Below are 22973 nucleotides of genomic sequence, written 5' to 3'. Positions count from 1 at the left end.
GTATTAAATGTTCATCAATTGTCCCAACACTGCCTTTTGTAGCAATTGCCCCTTTCCTTCAGTTCAGGATCCAATCTGTGACTATGCATTATATGTAGTTGTAGCCTCTTTGATTTTCTTTAACATGGAATAGATTCTCCACTTTTGTCTTTTTGTTGTTGTTGTCATAGACCACAAGAATTACAAATATATTTAAATCTCAGACCTGGGAATTGGACTATACATAGCCCTCCAGGGGAGAAGAGAAACACCTTACGTGTTCTGACAGCACTGCACCTTTGGCTTGTTTTCAGTGGTTGGTGGAACAAGAAAAGGAATCACATTGTTGCTTGGGAACATGTCATTTTCACGTCTGTCTGACATTTTCTTCTGGGAAACAATGTGGTATATCTCTGTCAAGATTGTCTGAAAAGTAACTTCTACATTTGTAGAGTCTAGAGCAGATGTCTCAGTGAATGATAAACCATTCTTTTCTGCAAAAGTTCTTGCTTCATCTGTAGGAACTGCCCTGAAATGACGCAAATCACTCTTCTTGCCCACAAACATGGTAACAACGTCATTATCAGTGTGATCTCTTGGTTTCGTCAGCCATCACTCTACATTTTCATATGTGAGATGTTTAGCAATATCATAGACCAATAAGGCACCTACAGCGCCACGATAGTGTGCTGATGTGATAGCTCGGTATAGCTCTTGCCCTGCTGTGTCCCATATCTGTGCCTTTATTGTTTTCCCATAGACCCGGATGCTTCTTGTTGCAAACTCTATTCCAATGGTGTTCTTGCTTTCAAGATTAAACCCATTTGGAGTAAATCAAGAGAGGAGATTACTCTTTCAAACACCAGAATCTCCAATAATGACAACTCTGACGGGGTAGTTGTACTCATTGTTGCGGGTACACACTGAAGCGAAGGGACGGGAGCAGCAGTGGTATCGGTGGGACCAGGGGCCGTTGCTGCAGGGGTAACCCTAGCACCCAGCTTCAGCTGCTGGACTGGGTAAAGCCACTTTTGTCTCTTTTTTGGCCACGCCGCGGGAGTTGAGGGATCTTAGTTACCCGACCAGGGATTGAACCCAGGCCCTTGGCAATGAAAGCGGGTGTCCTAACCACTGGACCACCAGGGAATTCCCAACCTTGACATTTTGAGTAGCATAGAATAGCTGTTTTGGAAATTGTCCAGATCTCAACTAGGATTTGCTTGATGTTTTCTTGTGCATTTTTTCCAGTACATTTTTTAATCCTTTGGAAAGCAAAGCCTTTTTCATTAGACATTTAATGTGGCACTGTATCAAAGCCTAGCCTTCGGCTTCCATAAGCTCTGAAGAAGTGGGTTTTGCAGAAAGCCCTTTCAATTTCCAGTGTCTGTTGTCTCACAGTTTCATGAGGCTTCATGTTTAAGACTTTATGGATAAGATTATTAAATGTAACATGACTGTTCAGAGTAGCCTAAAACTAACAGGACATTTCAGGTTACCTGCGGCTAGGTTTTTTTTTTTCCTCCATAAATCTGCCTATAGACTTGGCTCACTCTTTTTTTTTCTTTTCTTTTCTTTTTTTTTTTTTTTTCTTATTTGGTTGCACCGGGTCTTAGTTGTGGCAGGCAGGTTCCTTAGTTGTGGCATGCGAACTCTTAGTTGTGGCATGCGAACTCTTAGTTGTGGCATGCATGTGGGATCTAGTTCCCTGACCAGGGATTGAACCCGGGGCCCCTGCATTGGTAGCATGGAGTCTTATCCACTGCACCACCAGGGAAGTCCCTTGGCTCACTCTTTTAAAAAATTAATTAATTAATTTTGAAAAATGGAAGTATAGTTGGTTTGCAATGTTGTGTTAGTTTCAGGTGCACAGCAAAGTGATTCCGTTATATATATATATATATATTTTTTCAGATTCTTTTTCATTATAGGTTATTACAAGATATTGAATATAATTTCCTGGCTATACAGTAGGACATTGTTGTTGGTTCACTCTTTAAAAAAATTCGAATTCCTCTTAAAAAAAATACCCTATTTTTACATACTGTAAAACTCCCTCTTTACAGTGAGGTTTTACATAGCTTCTTATAAACTTTGCAGACAGGATGCAGAATAATTCCAACATCCCAAAGAGTTGCTTGTGCTTCCCTTTGTACTCAGATCCTCCCCCCATCTTTAATAGCCTGCTGAAAACTTGATTCATCCCAGCAAAATTGATTTTAGACTTTAGGCCTCCAGAACTTGGAGAAAATTAATTTCTGTTGTTTTAAGACACCAAGTGTGTGGTAATGTGTTGTAGTCGCCATAGGACACTAGTACAGATCTTGGTACTAGAAGTGAGGTGCCACTGTAACAAATACCTAAAAATGTGGGTGACTTTGGAACTGTGTAATGAGTAGAGGCTGGAAGAATTTTGAGGCACATGATAGAAAATGCCTAGATTGCCTTAAACAGATTGTTGGTAGAAATATGGATGTTAAAAACACTGTTGGTGAGGACTCAGAAGGAAATGAGGAATATGTTTTTTGAAATTGGAGGAAAGAGGATCCTTATTATATAGTGGCAGAAAGCTTAGCTGAATTGGGTATTACAGTTGTATGGAAAGCAGAACTTGTAAACAATGAACCTGGATATTTAGCTGAGGATATTTCCAAGCAAAGTGTTGAAGAGGTGATCTGGTTTCTTCTCACTTCTTATAGTAAAATGAGAGAGGGCAGAGATAAATTGAGGAAAGAAATATTAAGCAAAAAGGAGCTGGGACTTGATGATTTCAAGGAAGTTCAAGAATAGGAAATTCATTAACTCATTTGGGTAAATACCAAAGAGCACGATTGCTGAGTCCTAAGATAGACAATGTTTAGCTTTGTAAGAAGCTGCCAAATTGTCCTCCAAAGTGGCTGTACCATTTTGCATTCCCACCAGTGATGAATGAGAGTTCCTGCTTATCCACGTGCTTGTCAACCCTTGGCCTTGTCAGTGTTTGGGATTTTAGCCGTTCAATAGGTGTGTAGTGGATATCTCAGTATTTTTTAAATTTGTTAATTCCCTAATGAAATATGATGTTAAGTATTTTTTCATACCCTTATTAGCTATGTGTATATCTTCTTTGGTGAGGGGTCTGTTCAGATCCTATGCCCATTTTAAAATTGTTTTTTTTTTCTTATTGCTGAGTTTATGTCTTTTTTTGTGTATTTTGGATACAAGTCCTTTATCAGATATATGCTTTGCAAATGTTTGCTCCCAGTCCATAGCTTGTATTTTTCATTCTCTTAACTGTCCTTTGCAGAACAGAAGTTACGATTTTTTTAAAAAATTATTTATTTATTTTTGGCTGGTCGGGTCCTCTTTCGGTGCACGGGCTTCTCGTTGCGGTGGCTTCTCTTGTTTCGGAGCACGGGCTCTAGGCCCGCGGGCTTCAGTTGTTGTGGCTTGCAGGCTCTAGAGCGCAGGCTCAGTAGTTGTGGCTCACGAGCTTAGTTGCTCCGTGGCATGTGGGATCTTCCTGGACCAGGGCTCGTCCCAGTCCATAGCTTGTATTTTTCATTCTCTTAACTGTCCTTTGCAGAACAGAAGTTACGATTTTTTTAAAAAATTATTTATTTATTTTTGGCTGGTCGGGTCCTCTTTCGGTGCACGGGCTTCTCGTTGCGGTGGCTTCTCTTGTTTCGGAGCACGGGCTCTAGGCCCGCGGGCTTCAGTTGTTGTGGCTTGCAGGCTCTAGAGCGCAGGCTCAGTAGTTGTGGCTCACGAGCTTAGTTGCTCCGTGGCATGTGGGATCTTCCTGGATCAGGGATTGAACCCGTGTCCCCTGCATTGGCAGGAGGATTCTTAACCACTGCACCACCAGGGAAGTCCCAGAAGTTTTGATTTTTAATGTAGTCCAACTTATCAATTGGAAAGTACATTTGGTGTTGTATCTGAGAAGTCACGGTCAAACCCAAGGTCACTTAGGTTTTCTATGTTATCTTCTAAAACTTTTCTTCTTTTTCATTCTACATTTAGATCCTTGATCCATTTTGAGTTAATTTTTGTGGAAGGTGTCAGGGCTGTGTCTAGATTCGTTTCTTTTTTCCGTGGGGATATTCAGTTGTTCTGGCATCATTTGTTGAAAAGACTGTATTTTCTCCATTGAATTGCATTTGATCCTTTGTCAACATTTAATTAATTAATTAATTAATTAATTAATTAATTAATTTGGTTGTGCTGGGTCTTTGTTGCGTCAGGCCGGCTCCTTAGTTGCAGCTTGCCAACTCCCTAGTTGCGCCACACAGGCTCCTTAGTTGTGGCATTTGAGCTCTTAGTTGTGGCATGCATGTGGGATCTAGTTCCCTGACCAGGGGTCGAACCCTGGCCCCCTGAAATGGGAGCTCAGAGTCTTAACCACTGCACCACCATGGATGTTCCCTCAACATTTATTTTTGAATGTTGATCCAGCCTTCTACCCTGAGAATAAACCTCACTTGGTGTATTACTCTTTTTATATATTGATGGATTTAATTTGCTAATATTTTGTTGAGAATTTTTGTATCTATATTCATGAGGGATATTGGTCTGTAACTTTCTTTTCTGTACTATCATTGTCTTGTTTTGGCATCAGGGAAATGCTGGCTTCATAGAAAAAGTTGAGAATTGTTTCCTTATTTTCTGTTTTCTGGAACAGATTGTGGAGAAGGATGCTACACTGTGTTGGATATTACACGTCAAAGCCTCCTTTTTAATTTATTTATTTGGCTGTGTTGGGTCTTAGTTGCGGCACTCGGGATCTTTTGTTGCAGTGAGTGGGCTCTTCGTTGCAGCGTGCGGGCTCCAGAGTGCACGGGCTCAGAAGTTGGGGTGCGCTGGCTTAGTTGCCCCTCGATATGTGGGATCTTAGTTCCCCGACCAGGGATCGAACATGCGTGCCCTGCATTGGAAGGCAGATTCTTAACCACTGGACCACGAGGGAAGTCCCAAAGCCTCATGGGTTTTTTTTTTTGTTTTTTGTTTTTTTCCTCCTGGCATTGTCAGAGAATGTAGGTATTACAAATAAATGGATTTTCCATATAACTGGAACTGATCTTTTCAATAGCAAATGGGAAGAAAAGTTTTTTAAAACTGAGGTATAATTGACATACATTATATTAGATTCAGGTGTACAACATAATGATTTGTATATTTTGTGAAATGATCACCACAGTAAGTCTAGTTAACATCTGTCATACGTAGAATTTTTTTCTTGTAATGAGAATTTAAAAAAAAATCACTTTTAATGTAAAAGCCACGTTTTAATACTTTGTTTTGTGGTAACTTTTTGGGAACCCTGTGAACCATTTTTTCTCCATTTCCTGCTGGATCCTGATGGACCATTAGGGGGAGAATGGAATCTTGGTAGAGGAACAAGGGGTTCTTTCCTTCCTGTTTGCTTGTTATTCTGTGAATATTACCACAGCAACAGTCCTTCACTTCAGCGGAAAGGGCAGAAAAAGCATTCTAGGCTGAGGAAACGGTCAGTGCAAATGCCTGGAGACATAAATAATCCATGCACAGTAATAGAAGTTTGGTGAGCTTGGGGAATAGGATCCGTTTAGTGACATGTGATGAGAAACGAGATTGGGAGAGGAGGGCAGAGCGCAGGCTAGAAAGTGTCTTGGAGACTAGCCCAGGGAGTTTGGAATTTCTCCTTTAAGCTTTTGTTCCTCAAACTGCAGGTCATAACCCATTAATGATTCATGAGCAGCCCGACGGGCTGCAACAAGCATTTAAAAAATAATAAAACAAAAGAGAAGAGAAGACAAAATATCAGAGTGCCTCTCATGAGTAAAAAAGCACTGCTCCAGCTATACAGACATCTGTGTGCACGTGTGCGTACAGGTTTTCATGCGTCCTGGGAGCAGCCACATGTGGAACATCCTGAGTTTGAGTCAGGGGTGATGTGACATCTAAATTCCCATCCCTCTACCTCCTTTTTCCAAAACATTTCTTCTGAGAATCACACCCCCTCCTCCAGAGTTCCTCTGAGGGCAGGGGCCCCATCTGAATCATCTCTGGAACCTCAAGAGAGGCACACTGGAATCCAACTGTCTTTCATCCAAATCTGCCTTTGTCATGTCCTAACTGTGTTACTTTGAGCAGATTCTCTTTTTTTGTAGACAAGAATGTCTTTTTTTAAAAAAAAATAAATTTATTTATTTTATTTTTGGCTGTGTTGGGTCTTCGTTGCGGTGCACGGGCTTCTCGTTGCAGTGGCTTCTCTTGTGGCGGAGCACGGGCTCTACAGCACAGGCTCAGTGGTTGTGGCGCATGGGCTTAGTAGCTCTGTGGCATGTGGGATCTTCCCGGACCAGGGCTCGAACCCGTGTCCCCTGAATTGGCAGGCGGATTCTTAACCACCGCGCCACCAGGGAAGCCCTAGGCAGATTCTTGAACCTTCCTCTGAGTCCGTGTGCTCATTTGTAACAAGGATCATCATAGACTCACCTCGCAGACACTTTATTTGGTTGAATGAGTGCATGCATAAGTGGTGTTATGGATTGAACTGTCAAGAAGGTACTCTACAGTCGGAACTCCCAGTACCTCAGAATGTGATCTTATTTGGAAAAAGAATCACTGAAGATATAATTAGTTAAGATGAAGTCATCCTGGAGTATGACTGGTATGCTTATAAAAAGATGACCAGTAAAAAAGAACAAAATAATGTCATTTGTAGCAACATGGATGGACGTAGAGATGATCATACTAAGTGAACTAAGTCATACAGAGAAAGACAAATATCATATGATATCGCTTATATGTGGAATCTAAAAAAAATGGTACAAATGAACTTATTTACAAAACAGAAATAGAGTCACAGATGTAGAAAAGAAACTTATGGTTACCAGGGGGAAAAGGGGAGAGGGATAAATTGGGAGATTGGGATTGACATATACACACTACTGTATGTAAAATAGATAACTAATTAGGACCTACTGTGTAGCACAGGGAACTCTATTCGATACTCTGTAATGGCCTATATGGGGAAAGAATCTAAAAAAGAGTGGATATATGTATATGCATAACTGATTCACTTTTTTCTACACCTGAAACTAACACAACATTGTAAATCAACTATACTCCAATAAAATTAAAAAAAAACAAAGATGGCCACGTGAAGAGAGACAAACACAGGGACGACACCATGTGATGACAAAGGCAGAGTTTGGAATTACACAGCTGCAAGCCAAGCAACTCCAAAGACCAAGAGCTGCAAACCACCAGAAGCTAAGAAGAGGCAACGAAGGATTCCCCTACAGGTTTCAGAGGGAGCTTGGCCCCACTGACACCTTGATTTTGGATCTAGCTTGCAGAACTCTGAGACAATACATTTCTGTTGGTGTAAGCCACCCAGCTTGTGATACTTTGGTCTGGCAGTTCTAGGAAACTCATACAAGGGGCTCAGCACAGTGCCTGGCACATAGCAGGCACTCCACACATGCTACTTATGCCTGTCATTATGTCAAGAGCAGGATTCTTGTTTTGGTAGAAGAGAGTAGTGAAAAACAAGCTACCCAGAAACATCACCACTGTCATCCTCCCATTCCTGCAGCCATTGAGTTTTAAAGCTCGACACCAGGCTATGTTTCAATCTTCAAATAATTCCTGTGAGGAAGGAGACAGATGAGAGACTCAGGAAGGCCCAAAGAGTTAGCAGCAAAGCCTGGACCAGAATCCAGGGCTCCTGTTAACATCTCCGCCCCAGCATTGTCTCTTTGCTGGGCTGGGTCACTGGCTCTTCCAGAGCAACAAAGCTGAGACTGCCCTATCTGGACAGGTGAGTTCGAGGCATTGGTGGCTAGAATGTGACTTCTCTTGGCACCTTTGGTAATGCCTTGATGGACTCCTGCTTTTTCTTTTTCAGGTGTAAGTTTGAGGACTCTGGAGATTAATACTTATTCTCTCTTCCCTCTCGTCTCCCTTCTTGCTGGGCAAAGACTTACTAGCCACTCTATCTTCCCCTGGAGATATGCCTCATTGGCAGAACCCAGCTAGTTCCAGCCCCTCCTTTCCTCTCTTGACTCTTTCTCAGAAGGAACTTTCAGCTTGGAGATCTGACGTTTGCCACCAGAGGGGCTGGGAATGCAGCTCCCAAGGATGTGGGCAAAGGAAACTCTGATGCTAAAATTCTAAGCATCAAGAGTTCCAAGCATCAGTAATTCAAATTTTCTGAGTCTAAGGTTCTGGGAATCCGAGATTCCAAGATTATGAATTGTGGACTCTGCTGTTCCAAGATTCAACCGTTTAGTTATGCCACAATTCTAAGATTCCCCCAGGTGAGGTTTCTAGAAACCTCTTAAAGTGACATGCACAGGGATGGATAAAGTTTGATTCTGACTCTGGATTGTTAAATAGTGTGTTTGTAATGATAAAGAGTGTGACCCTGTGGATCCTTATTTCCCTCCAATGAGTAGGAAGCAGCCAATCTGTGGAAACCAAGTTGCCAAACACAGATCATGGAAATTGAGAAACTTGAGAATCATAGCCTGTTATGAAACTCGCAGGGTTCAAAGGACCAGATTTCCCCTCACTTGACCTCAATCACTGGTCCTTCAAGTGTGGCAGGTTTTGTGGATGCGGGGATCTGTGTAGCATTTAGAGCTAAGGTTAGATCTAACTCTAGATCTAACACAAAGATCTAAAGCTGATGTGTGTGAATGTTCAGATTGGGCAATGCTGAAGGATGCCACTTCTAAGGGAACATACGCTAACTTATCTGAGAGTAAGCAGGTGATTCAGACTCTCACAGATCCCATATCCACCAGAGAGAGCCCCACCTTCAGAAACTCATAGGAAATATGACTTCTTGTATACACTCAGGAGAACATGCAGTCATATACTCGAACGCCTGCATGAACACAAGCGCACACACACGCACACACACAGACATGGCTGTGCTGCTACCAAACTTCTGGCATTTTCTCTGAAAGTGTTTCTCTCTCCCACCCGTTTCATTAAGAAGTCGGACTCCTGTCCCCAGGTCTGACTCTGATCGGACACAGCAGCCTTATCTGGTGGTGGGCGCGAAATATGCTCTGGCATCCAAAGTGTGCACGAGAGGGCCAGGGTGTGGGCAAGTGTGTAGTGAAGCCAGGTCAGCTGCCTGTCAGGGCTCTGGAAGAAATCTCCTGGAGAGAGCCGTTCAGGTTGTGTAATAGTATGATAAGTTGTTGTTTTTTTCACTTGAGGAAGGGGTGCTTTTTAAGAATCTCCCTAGGGCTTCCCTGGTGGTGCAGTGGTTGAGACTCCGCCTGCCGGTGCAGGGGACGCGGGGCCGTGCCCCGGTCCGGGAAGATCCCACATGCCGCGGAGCGGCTGGGCCCATGAGCCATGGCCGCTGAGCCTGCGCGTCCGGAGCCTGTGCTCCGCAACGGGAGAGGCCACAACAGTGAGAGGCCTGCATACCGCAAAAAAAAAAAAAAAAAAAAAAAAAAAAGAATCTCCCTAAACGACTGTGGGCTAAGTATGGCCGTCCCTGTACAGATCTGTGTTCATGTACTTGCTGAGTACTTACTTGTGTTCTGTGGGACCTCAGATAGAGACTTAAACTCTCTGGACCTCATCTTTGTTACCTGTAAAATGGGCGTGAATACGGTTCCCCGTGACATGGGTTTGTGAGCATTAAGTGAGGTGAGTATATGACGCTTTTAGCATAGAGCTGACACAGTGTACTTGGTCAATAAATAATATCTGTTATTGTTACTATTCAAAGTATAGTATGAAGTTTCTTTTCCTCTCAACCCACCTCTAGCAAGGTGAACAGAGTCCGTTTGTTTCTTCCTCTCCTATCCACCTTGCCTCTTCCTTCCCCTGAGCCCCGTCCATCATCCCCCCATCCTTAGCCCCGCCCCTTCCTCCCCCATTTGCTCCTCCCACCAGCCCCACCCTGGCACAGCCCCGGCTCACAGGGGCAGGAAGCTCATGGTGTAGCTTTGTGGGATGGTGACAAAGCCCACGTGTTTGGGGTACACGTCGATGTCCTGGGGCGACTGTGGGGACTTGAAGCGGAAGTTCTGCATGATGGTGGTGAGGAAGAGAAAGAGCTCCGTTCTAGCCAGGCCTTCTCCGAAACAGCACCACTTTCCTGAAGGAATAGGGGGGAGGCATGGAGGTGAGACTTGTTTTCATTGCTACCTTGACCCCACTACCGACCCCCAGCTGTATTCTCCCAGGGAGGACGGGCTGCAATATCGAGGCCTGAGAGACTTTCAGAGACGTTGCTACTCCTCTCTGAGCCTGTTTCCCTAGAACATGGGGTGCGGTGAAGCAAAACGGGCTGTAGCAATGGGAACTTTAGGTGCCCCTTCTCCTCAAATACACACTCAAATATGGCTGCTGTGCCATCGCCTTTCTAGGGATCTGAAGAATTTAAGTGACTTTGGACAAGTCTCTGACTCACTCTGGGCCATGATATTCCCCATCTCTGAAATGGGTACAATCATCCCTTTTCTTTTGCCTGGGCCCAGGTTCTTGGTAGTTATGGGGGTTGCAGCTGGTTGGCTCCAGGGTATATGGTGAGAGGGACTTCCACGTTGGAGAAAGATCCTAGGTTACACCTTAGAGATGAAGGAGGCCCCAGCTGGTGTTGGCTTGGCAGTGTGTCTTACCGATGGAGAAGGGCACAGAAGCATCACTCTTCTTAAACTGCCCCTTCTCATCCAGGAAGTGCTGGGGGTTGAAATCTCGCAGGTTGGAGAAGAACTTGGGGTCTCTCAGCATGGAGCCCAGCATAGGGAACACTTTGGCGCCCTGGCTGGGAGGAGGGAGGGGACTTTGATAAGGTGGAGTGGGGGATGGGTGTGCTGAAAGCACCTGGGGGTGGAGGGGGCGTTTGTGTGACCTAGGTGAAGGGAGGTAGGAGGGAGTTGGGGTCCTCTGAGGGAGGAGATTTGGGGGACATGAGATTCATGGGCCCGAGACAGGAAGTTTGGCAGCCATGGGGTTCGTGTCCCCTGAGAAGGGAAGTTTGAGGAACATGGGCTCTGTGTCTCCTGGGGCAGAAGGTTTCATGGACATGCAGTTCATGTCTCCCAAGGCAGGAGGTTGGGGGAACAAGGGGGTTATGTCTCTTGAGACAAGAATTTGGGGGGGGACATAGGGTTCATATTCCCTGAGGCAAGAGGTCTGGGGAGATATGGGATTCAGGAGTCTCTGAGTGGGAAGGTGGAAGGGACACGGTAGTTGGGAAAGTATTTGAAGGAGTGGGACGGGGCTGGGAAGCTTCTAAGGGGAACGGGGTGCGGGGTCACAGGGAGTGGGTGGGAGATCCCTTCAGGCTGGGTGGGCATAGAAGGGAGACTGACATCCAGATGGTGGTGGGGACGCTCCACTGTTGCATAGTAAAGCCAGGTCCCCTGTCCACGCAGGTGTATCTGATAGCAGGAAATGAAAGGTGAGTGCACGGTGGTGAAAAGCACCAGCCTTAGAGTCAGAGAAGGGTCTGAGCTAGGGTCCACTGCTTCCTCGCTGTGTGACCTCAGACTGGGCACTTATACTCTCTGGGCCTCAATTTCCTCATTTGTAAAATCGGGGTCATAATAGAGAGCCTACTCCAAGAGCTGTCATACGTGCTAAATAGGTGGATACCGTAAAGCACTTAAATTAGTGCCTGGCACGTGGCAGTGTTGTAGAAATGCTCGCTATTATGATTTGCATGCACAAGTCCTGTCTGTGGACAAGGGCTCAGTAGATGGAACAGTGATGGTTAATTATAATGGGGATTATGAGAATTATTAGGATGGGGGGTGATTTCAATGGGTCTCTGTTCTCCACACCCCGCCCCCAGCCTGCTTACCCTCTGCTTGGCTTTGGACCTCTCCTTACTGGCTGCTGGCGTGTACCTCCTGCACGCGGATGAAGAAGGGGTCGATGAGGTTCCATGGGGAGTTGGGATCCAGAGTGCATTGGTCCTGCTCCACCTTCTTGGCTATGAAGTCCTCCAGCCCCTGCAGCTCCTTAAATGCCTGTTGCTGGGGCCCTGGCAGGTGTTTCTTCACTGAGTAGAACATCTCACAGAGCTGAGGGTGGGGAGAGAAAAAGGGAAGGGAAGGACAGCTGTCAGTGCTCAGGACCCAATGGGAGTCGGACCTGTCGCAGGGCAAGGAAGGCACTGGGTTAAAGGCACCTACCCAGATGTTTAGGTATTTCGATGGGGCTGGATGGGAATAGATATCTAAGTTTTCACACGAGTTAAGTGTGAGAGACCCTGTCCAAGAATTAAAGTGAGATGGACTGGGACACATATCCAGGTTTCAGATGTTCAGGTGATGCTGGATTGGAGCATACATCTGGTGTTCATATATTCAGGTGAGGTTGGGTTGGGGGACACCTGTCCAGGTGCTTAGCTATTTAGGTGGGACTTGGAAGGGGGGGTCACCTAAGTGTTTAGGCATTCAGGTGGTCTCAGTGGGAAACAACTGTGTGGATATTTAGGGAATCTGGATTGGGGGCTTCTGTACAGGTGTTAAGGTATTAAAGTGGGGCTGCTGTGCAGGTGTTAAAGCGGGGAGATACCTGTTCAGGTGTTCATATATTCAAATGGGCCAATAGGGGGCACTTCTGTAGGTATTTGAGTGAGCTGGGCTGGAAGACACTTATGTGGGTGTTTGGGGAACAATCTGTCCAGGTGTTTACATGTTTCGAGGTCTTGGTTTGGGGTACCTGTCTAAATGTTGAGATATTTAAGCGAGCTGGGTAGGGGGCACTGTCTAGATATTCTAGTGGGCTGGTTTGGGACACCTGTGTAGATAACAAATGATTTTGGTGGGCTGAATTTTCCGGCACCAGGTGTTCAGGTAGTCAGGAAGTGGGCTGAGGTGATCTCTTGTCCAGGTGTTAAGAAATTCAGATGGAAAGATAGACTATCTTAAAAGGGAGCATCTGTTAGATATTAAGGTAAGTTGGGGTGAGGACACTTGCGCTGGTGAGAAGAGAAAGCTGGGTTGAGCACATGTATCTTGCCCGCAGTGTCTATTTTGTTTCACTCTTTTTTTTTTTTTTTGGTGGGGGGAGCATCTTTCGAGATATCCAGGTGTGCTTGGAGACTGAGTATTGGGCACCTGTCCCGGGTTCTGGTGCAACTGTTCAGTTGTCCAAGAGTGGGGGGCTGGTTTTGAGGGGATCCTGTCTGTTGGAGGATGGGAGTTTGGGGCACCTGTCTTGGTGTGGAGGAGCAGTTGGCAGGTTGAGGTAGAGGCATGGTGGAGCCAGGCTGGGACAGGTTACCTGGCCGGTAGACGTAGCTGTGAACTGGAAGCTTCCCAGCATCATACGCAGCAGTGACAGGAACTCTTTGTCCTCGTAGTCAAAGCGGCCCCCGAAGACGACGGAGCTGATGACACTGGAGACGGTTCGGCTCAGGAAGAAGGTGGGATCGAGGAAGGCGCCTGGGGGATGGGGTGGGGTTGGGGAGAGACAGGGATTTGGGGGAGAGTCAGCTTGGCGGTCTGATGCCAGTCTGCGAATTTGAGGAGGGCACGGAAGTGCTGAGCCAGACTTCCAGCCTCAGACCCCAGAGCTGGGAGGCCGGACGTCCTTTGCCTGGACCCCTTCCGGGGCCAGAATGCGTGTGTCGGTGCCGGCTGCCTTCCTCCTCCTCCTCCTCGCGCTCTCCGGGGTCCCCCCACTCACCGCGCGTGCCCCGGCAGGCCTCGATGAGGAGGTCCGCCTCCCCCTGGATGCGCTCCTCGACGGCGCGCTCGCCCACGCCGAAGTCCCGCAGTGCGGTGGTGGAGAAGCGCCGGAGGTGCTCGGCGCGCTCCCAGCTGCTCGGCGCGCTCCCAGCTGCCGAGCGCCAAGCCTGCCGAGGGAGCGTAGGAGTCGGCCCAGACCAGTCGCCTGGCCCGGAGAGCGAGAGCAAGGTGGGCAGAGAGAGAGCGAGTGGGACATTGAGCGGGCAGGGGAGGGCTGGGGAGGGAGGGAAAGAGGGTGGGAGGAAGCAGGGGAGGGAGGGAGGGAGGGGGGTGGGCGGGGAGCAAGAGAGAGACAGAGACAGAGAGAGACATACAACTCAGAGAAACGCAGAAAGAGATAGAGGCCGAGTTGCAAGAACAGAATGAGAAGGAGAGAGGCAGGAAAGATACACCGAGAAAAGAGAGATACAGGGACACTCACAGGAAGAGAAAGAGACAGAGGAGGGAAGGAGGGGAAGTGAGATACTTGGAGATCTGGGAGGCGGATATAACAATTGTGAAGGATTCTCAAACTGAGCTGGAGAAGAGAGAAAAATAAGGAGAGAGAAACAGGGTCTGGGAGGAGGAGAGACTGTTACCAGGAGATGGAGGCATGAGAATTTGGAAACAGAAATAAAGTGAGATTCTAAGACTAAGAAAGAAGAGAGAGAGGGAAGGAGAGGGAAGCCTGCGGAAGCACAGAAGTTGAAAAGGAGAAAAAGACAACAAGGCATGTGGAGATAGAGGACCAGGGTTCCAAAGCAGGAGTCCCAAGAGCTTCTAAGAGATACAGAGAAAGAAGAGACATCTAGTGAAAGAGAACAGGGAGATAGAGGAGAGAGAGGCAGGGAGAAATAGAGATGCAGAAATGCGAAGACAGGGCTTCCCTGGTGGCGCAGCGGTTGAGAGTCCGCCTGCCGATGCAGGGGACGCGGGTTCGTGCCCCGGTCCGGGAAGATCCCACGTGCCGCGGAGCGGCTGGGCCCGCGAGCCATGGCCGCTGAGCCTGCGCGTCCGGAGCCTGTGCTCCGCAACGGGAGAGGCCACAACAGTGAGAGAGAGGTCCGCGTACCGCAAAAAAAAAAAAAAAAAAAAAAAAGAAATGCTAAGACAAATTAGAGACGGGGGTGGGGGGGTGGGGGGAAATGAACAGGGATGGGGACAGAGAATGCCAGAGGAAGTCAGGAGACGAAGGCTGGGGGCACCGAAGCCGTCAAGTCTGCCTGACCACACCCCCCTGCTCCAGCCCCGCTCCGAGGTCCCCCTCACCATAGCCTTTGAAGAGCCAGCTGAAGTTAGCCTGCTTGCCTCGTCCACTGAATTCCTCAGCCTGGTCCACCAGAGCCTCCGTCACAGTGTCATATCCACCCAGCACCACGACCCGCCAGGGCCCCAGGTGGACCGTGAACACAGGGCCACAGCGCTCGCTGATCTGATGGAGACGAGTGGGAGTGGTTAGAGCAGCCTCTACTCTGAACTGGCCCTGTACCCAGATCTCACATACCGAGATGCATTTCCCTACAGGTTCTGACGGTCAAGGAGCACACCCCAAGATGTGGTCTTTCCTGGCCAGGACCCTGATACTGAATCTTTAAAACTCCCCTTTCCTCTCCTATGACTCTGGTCCAACATTGTCAACCAGTGTTTACTGAACCCCCTACTTCATGCCAGCTTGTGCTGGGTGATGTTGAGGGCACAGGGGTGACCAAGACAGCCCTGGGACCTGCCCTCATGGAGCGCTCACTCCAGAGGGGGAGACAGATCAGTCACCAGCCAATGACAGCTCAGAATGGATAGTGCTGGGATGAGGAGGCCCAGGCAGAGGGGTCAAGGTCAAGATGGCGGGGCTCAGGGCTGGGACACCTGATTCAACCTTGTAGGTTCTGGGTAAACCACTAGAGAGCTCAGTAGGAATTTTTCCATGGAAGGATAGGGAGAGTAGGGAGGGAGAGTTCCAGGCAGAGGAATCAGCTTGTATAAAGGCCAGAGGCCTGTGGAGCATGGTTGAGAGCTTGTTAGAGCACAGAGATCTGGGGCCATGTTCACTGGTGAGTCTGGAGCCATGAGCAGGTGTCCGATCTGGTGGACCATATGCAACTGGGTTGGGGGAGTTTGGACTCTGTCCTGAAGCTACGGGGAGTCACAGAAGGCTTTTAAGCAGGGGAACAAAATGGTCAGATTTGTGTTTCAGAAAGATTCTTCGGATTTTTGGAGATGAGACCATAAGCCAAGAGAAGAGGAAGTGACTTCTACAGGTGAGAGAGGACAGGACCATGGGGATGGGGAGAGAGGGTGGGCTGGAGAAAGATATGAAAGGAAGAACTAATTCTTACTTGGTTATATGTTGACTTTGCTGCAGTGAGGGAGGAGGCTAGTGTTGGGGAGAGACGGTAGTGTTGTTTATTGGTTTGGGGACACAGGTCAAGAGCAGGTCTGAGGCAAGAGAAAACGAGCTCAACTTTGGACATGTTGAACTATGGCATAGTCCCTGCTCTTAGGGATTTCTTAGACTAGTGGGAGAGCAGACCTGGATAAATTAAAGTCCTCAATGATGCCATTAGTTTTAATTAGTAATTATTAGTAATAAATTACTACTTAGGGTTGAGGATTGGGAAGGCCTGGTAGAGGAGGTGTCATTTGAACTGGGTCTTGTGGGATGAGTTCACAGGTAAGGGAAGAGAGCAGGGCGGTCCAAGCCAGGTCTTGGATATGTGAGATGGTTGGAACAGAACAGGTATATTTCACAGTAACACCTCACTGCTCCCTGTCCCAACCTTATCAATTAACTCTCTATCCTCTACCCCCTAGCCTGACCCAAAACTCTTAGGAAAAACCTGGCTCATGCCCACAAGTGTGCCTGAAATGTATGACCCTGTCCAAATGAGAATCTTTTTTTAAAAAATTGAAGGGCTTCCCTGGTGGCGCAGTGGTTGCGCGTCCGCCTGCCGATGCAGGGGAACCGGGTTCGCGCCCCGGTCTGGGAGGATCCCACATGCCGCGGAGCGGCTGGGCCCGTGAGCCATGGCCGCTGAGCTTGCGCGTCCGGAGCCTGTGCCCCGCAACGGGAGAGGCCACAACAGAGTGAGGCCCGCATACCACAAAAAATAAAATAAAATAAAAAATTGAAGTGAAATTTATACACCATAAAATGTTCAGCAGCATTTGGTACATTCACCGTGTTGAGAAACCACCACCTCTAACTAGTTCCAACAAATTTCCAAATGAGAATCTTTTTTTCTTTCTTTTTTTTTTTTTTTTTTCGCACCGTGCAGCTTGCTTGTGGGATCTTAGTTCTCTGACCAGGAACTGAACCCACACCCTTGGCAGTGAAAGCATGGAGTCCTAACCATTGCACTGCCAGGGAATTCCCCAAATGAGAATCTTAAGTTAGCCTTCTTGTTTTAAATTTAAATACTAGTACTGCAATAGTGATATCATTCATTGAACTTAGCATCTTACTGTGTGAAGTTTTTAATGAGTGTGATTTTATTAAAGTCCTCATAGCAAGCCTATGGTGTCGCTTTTTTCATCCCCATTTTGCAAATGAGTTAAGTATGGTCCAAAGAGTTGGAAGTGAGTTGCTTTGGGTTTCACAGGCAATAAAGGTAGAGCCTGAACATGGCCTCCTGTGACTGACTCTAAATTTCATGCTCTTCACCACCACTCTAGACTGCCAAGCTCCACCTTTTCTTCTTTATGAACCATCAGAAAACTGTCCTTGATAGCCTGTGGTTTTTGAAAAACTTCCTTGTAAGCCTGAAACAAAGCATTCCAAAATGTTAAAAATGTATATTTAAACGGTCTCTTAATAGGGAGGAGACTTGACCTTTTATTTTTTTATATTCTTTGGAACATTAATCAAAGACCTGCTCAACCAGTGTTACCACCCAGGCTATTGGCAGTGAAATGGTGAGTGAGCCTAGAGAACAAGGGGTTTGGTCAGGGAGTGACATGTTTGTGTTTCAGATTTCAGTGATGACAAGGATTAGGGTAGGGCTGGTGGGAGTGTTGGCTGGAATGCAGTGAAGTAGAAGGCCAAAGAAGAGAACAAAGTCAAGTTTCCTTTTGTCTGATTGTTTGGACAGCTCATGCCCATGGCCACTGAAGTGGCTCCTTCTCAGAAGAATGTCAGGTCTTGGAGTAGAGAGACGGGGGAAAGTTTGCTAGATGACAGGGAAGAAGGAGGCAGACTCAAAAAAGGAAGAATTTTTATAAGTGGATGGAGTGGTCATACTCTAGACGTGCTCTGAGGAGTTTCTGATTCTGGTTATGGGTGAGTAGCTTCTATAGGGACAAGTATCCTGAAAATAACAACTATAAACTCAGAATAAAACATTTTAAAAAACCCCAATTCCCTGAAATTGCTGAAAAGTGAATAAAGCAGGCAGATACTGAAGGGAGCTAGAGGAAGAGAATTTCCTGTTTATTATACATTTTGGCCTGAAGGCAAGCCCTGGAAGGTGCCGTGGAGGTGGCTAAAACACAGATAGAAACATTGGAATTTTTCTGACTTGAAGAACCAGAGAACAGAGTTTAGGGTGATTAAAACACCTGGTGGTAGTGGTGGTAGAATCTCAAAAAAGGAGAGAGACAGAGAGGGGGAGCCCCAAATTCTATGTATAAACTCTGTCCAAATTTCTGACTGATTGTTGAACTATTTATGTGCTGGAAAACTCCAAGCGGTGTCAGCCAAGGCTAAAAGAACTGAAATAAGATTTCAGAGCTGAGCCTTTGAGTTCAGTCAAATTAACTGCTCCCTGAAAACAAAACAAAATAAGTCAATATTCTTCAGCAGAACATAACAGAATCCAGAGTCTCTACAATGTACCACTTGCAATATCCAGGATAAAATCCAAAATTACTAGGCATATGAAGATACAGGAAAATATAACCACACTCAAGAGAAAAGGAAATTGATGGAGAACAACCCTAGCATGACCCTAATGTTGGAATTTAGCAGACAAAAATTTAAAAACACCTGTTATATCTGTGCTCAAGGATGTCAAAATGGTATTGAGACATAAGAGGTATTGACCCTAATTCTGACCCTGAGACTCATTGGAGGTGGTTGAATGAATAACTTTCATTGGAGAGAGTGTTAGAAAAGCTATGCTCTTAAGAGGAGAGACTATTCAGAGTAGGACTGGGAAATGGAAAAAAAAATTTGGACACGTGGTTCATTTATTTAGCAGCTATTAATAGAACACCTGCTAAAGTGGCCAAGATGGCAGAGCAGGAAGACCCTGAGCACACCTCATCCCACAGGCACACCAAAATTACAACTATTTACAGAGCAACTGTTGATGAGAAAGACCTGAAGCCACAATGACGTGGAAGGAACGACAATGACGTGGGTAGGAAGGGCAGAGATGCAGCATAGTCAAGACCTATACCTCCAGGTGGGCAACCCACAAACAGGAGGACAATTACAATTGTAGAGATTCCTGCCAAGGACCGAGGGGTTCCAAACCCCACATTGGGCTCCCCAGCCAGGGGGTCCTGCAGCAGGAAGATGAGCCCCCAGAACATTTGACTTTGAAGGCCAGTGGGGATTATTTTCAGGAGCCAAGTCTTGAGCCATGGCCAAAGTTTCTGGTTTTTTTTTTAAAGCCACTCAGTTTGTGATACTTTGATATGGTACCTAGGAAAATACCTGTCTTAGCAAGCTAATACATCCATTAACAGAAAAATGGATAAGCAAAATATGGTATATCCATACAATTGAAAGCCGCTCCGAGGCATGTGGGATCCTCCCGGACCGGGGCACGACCCCGCGTCCCCTGCATCGGCAGGCGGACTCTCAACCACTGCGCCACCAGGGAAGCTCGAGGTTTATTTTTGAGGTGATGAAAATGTTCCAAAATCGACTGCAGTGATGATTGCACCTATCTGTGAATGTATCAAAAAACATTTAATTATACACTTTAAGTGGGTGAATTTTATGACATGTGAATTATATCCCAATAAAACCTTTTTAAAAGCCAAAAAAAAGTAAAGAAAATGTCCTCTCTGACTCATATATCCTGATGTGTTCTTCCTACCAGTGAAAGTATCAAGACAATTGATTCACCTAATTTCTGAGAAGAATTTACTCCAAGGAAATAAGAGGGCTATCAACTCTCTCAAAACTTGCTCATACCATCTGGTGTCACCCCAAACCCCTGGGCTTCTCTTCTTCCATCATAGCCTTCGACACTATCCTGTCCTTTCATCAGAGCCCTGGCTACTCTTGCTGTCACTGTCCAGAGATGTTGTCTTCTTCACTTCACTGTGAGCCCCATGTGGTCACTGAATGAATCTATCCTGGTCGCCATTATGGCATCAGTTCCTTCCACAGGGCCCCATTTAGAATAGGGATGTGCGTTGAATGACTACGGTGCCTTATAGCTCTTGGAATTTCTAGGAAGTTTCTAATTGACTCTCCTCATCAATAAAAGTGAAGGTGGGTACAAGGCATGGCCATTTCTTGTCCAACGTGAGACACCCCTAACAGCAATCTTCACTACAGAGGTACCCATTAGGTGACTCTCCATGGTGGTCCTAGTCTCTCACTGCCCAACTCTTCTCCCTCCCTTCTTTCCTTTCACGGGTGTCAGATCTGTATCCTGGTCTGAAGACTTTTCCTGACCCACTCTGCTTTCTTCCTCTTTTGTCTTTCCCACACATTAGCCCCCAATAAAATGATGCACTCCCAGCTCTGTCTAAACCTCTGTTTCCTGAAGGACTCAATTTACATACTGTCCATCATGGCATTTGTTCTTTATCACATACCCAGTCTCAAAACTCTTCCAATTTTAGACAATCCCATATTGTGTGACTCTTCGTCAGGGGAAAGTCTTTGTCTCCCACCACAGCAGCTGAAGGGGTACCATTAATTCTTCCTCACCACATTCTGACTGTGGCTTGGCTAACTGGATCATCCTGCTGGGAACTTTGACTCTTGCTGGAGGAAGTGACACAAAAACAGAGACACAATTAGGAAGTTGTCCACAGTGGCTTCAATGGGTCAAGAGTCCCAAAGCAGTAGTGTTCAATGCCTGGGGATTGGGTGGGGTGGCAGTGGCAGCAGCTGCCCCTAGCTGGATGGTTCTGGTCATCACCTTGGCTGATGTTCTCCTGGCACAGCTCTTTTTTTTTTCCTACTCATATTCTTATCCTAGCTTTCCAGAATTCCTATTGATTTTGTGAGCTAACCAATCACCTTCCAGTAGCTAGCAGACTTTTCTACTTAAAGTAGCCAAGGACATTTTACGTTGATTAAAAATAGGAACCTTGACTGTTAGGGGACTTGGGAGTCTCTGGGAGGTGTCATGTTGAGAAAGAAGTTATAAAACATGAGCTGTTATCCCTAGAGTGATACCTGAAACCCGTCTTTCACTCATGCCCTGTGTTCAATACATTAGCAAACCCTGCAAGCTCATGCATCATAATAAATCCCAAATCATCATCTTCTCCCCACCTCCACTGGTTCTGCAGTGTCTGAGCCAACATCACTGCTTGTTGTAGCTTCCTAATTGGTCCTTGATTTTATCCTCCCTCCCTCCCTCAGTTTATTCATTGTATAATTACTAGAGCGAGCCATTTAGAACATGTCGATACATGTCACCCTATGTTCACCAACCTTCCCAAAGACCTCCATCTCGCTCAGGTCCTCACCAAAGGCCACGAGGCCCCACACAATCCAGCCCTTTAACCCTTTGCCTCATCTCATTCACTCCTACTCTCTCATTTCCTCCTCTACTCCAGCCACGTGTCTCCTTGTGGATTGATGCACACACACATAGTCTTCTGCCTTGTGACTCTGCTCTTCTGAATTGTTCTGCCAGGAACACTCCCTTCCCAGATATCTGCACAGCTTGCTTCTCACTGCCTTGTGAAACCACCCATGCCACCAACTGAAAATTCCAATTCTGGAATTCTCTAGCCCATTTCCCTACTCTGCTTTTCTAATGCACTATACCATTGAAAAATTTTATTATGCTTATTCTTCATTGGCTGCCTTTGGTCTTTATCAGGGAAAAGTCAAAGGAACAACATAAAGGTATGGAGTCTACAACAAGAATTTGGTACAGTCAGAAACCTAGCTGGAGGTGAGCAAATGAACTTAAAATCTGCAAGCCTTTGCCAAAGTCTTGGACAGGGCATTGCTTTTCTGCTGGATGTAGAAGATACACAGCTCCCTATTTCTGGGTGAACCTCGCTGACCTGTGTCCCTTGACAGTGTAATAGTGCCTTCTCTTAGGACCCTTGTGAGAATTTAGGAAGATGAAGAGGTTGGGTGCGCGTGGACACGTGGGCAGGGCTCTGTTCTCCGACGGTTCCTGCCACATCCAACAGGGGGCGCTCAGCGGGCCGTGAGGCAGAGCTCATAGGTCGGTGAGATGTTGCCAAAGCCCGAGACCTTGGGCGTGACATCGATGTCAGCGGGTGGCACCGGCGAGCGTAGGGAGAAGTTCTGAAGGATGGAGGTGAAGCAGAGAAAGATTTCCATGCGGGCCATGGCCTCGCCCAGGCAGATGCGCTTTCCTGTGGGCATAGAGGAGGGCGGGAGGGAGGGTCAGAGCTGCACGGGATAATGGGAGCAGCGAGAGTGTTCCGGTCCCACCACCCCTCCGCCTCAGCTGCCTCCTCAGCATCTCTGGGGTCATGATAACACCCACTTTTTAGGGTTATTATAAAGATGCAGCTGGTTTCTATAGTTAATGCTCTGCTAGGATCTTCCACTTATAGGGGCTCAATACGTGGAAGCTACTCCTCTGATGGCTCAAATTCCAACAGATTCTAGCATGGAATGAATGGTTCTAAAGGATCCACGAATTTGAAGCAAAATTCAAATTTTATTGTCTATATGTCTATAGTTTTCTTTGGCATCCATCACAGATATGCTCTTTTTTTTTTTTTTTTTTTTTTTGGCGGCGCTGTGTGGCTTGCGGGATCTTAGTTCCCCGAGAAGGGATCGAACCCGGGCCCCATGCAGTGGAAGCTCGGAGTCCTAACCACTGGACCACCAGAGAATTCCCCAGACATGCTCATTATGTATGAATGTCTATGGTTGCTTTTGTAGTACAATGGTGGAGCTGAGTAGTGCAGATTGCACAGTTCACACAGAGACCATATGGCCAGCAAAACCTAAAATATTTTCTATTTGGTCCTTGGAAAAAATATGCTGACCGCTGTTTAGTGCTATTACTTTTCTTTTTTTTCTTTTTTTTTTTTTTTTTGCGGTAAGCGGGCCTCTCACTGTTGTGGCCTCTCCCGTTGCGGAGCACGGGCTCCGGACGCGCAGGCTCAGCGGCCATGGCTCACGGGCCCAGCCGC

The 22973-nt window shown here is 46.5% G+C and overlaps 2 protein-coding genes and 1 pseudogene across 2 annotated transcripts in view; 1 reads left to right on the top strand and 2 right to left on the bottom strand.

Moving 5' to 3' along the window:
• LOC102978003 (cytochrome P450 2F5) overlaps window positions 1-22973 on the top strand; it is an 86373-nt gene that overhangs the window by 18459 nt on the left and 44941 nt on the right.
• On the bottom strand, window positions 253-13251 carry LOC102978568 (ras-related protein Rab-11A-like; annotated as a pseudogene).
• LOC102973734 (cytochrome P450 2G1-like) overlaps window positions 22000-22973 on the bottom strand; it is a 9950-nt gene continuing 8976 nt past the window's right edge. Inside the window, 1 exon segment of the mRNA XM_024132624.3 lies at window positions 22000-22181. Coding sequence (XP_023988392.1) covers window positions 22000-22181 — 182 coding nt within the window.

Source organism: Physeter macrocephalus, chromosome 17, assembly GCF_002837175.3.
Source record: "Physeter macrocephalus isolate SW-GA chromosome 17, ASM283717v5, whole genome shotgun sequence".
In the NCBI taxonomy this organism is placed as follows: Eukaryota; Metazoa; Chordata; class Mammalia; order Artiodactyla; family Physeteridae; genus Physeter; species Physeter macrocephalus.
This window is presented reverse-complemented; position numbering and strand designations above follow the sequence as displayed.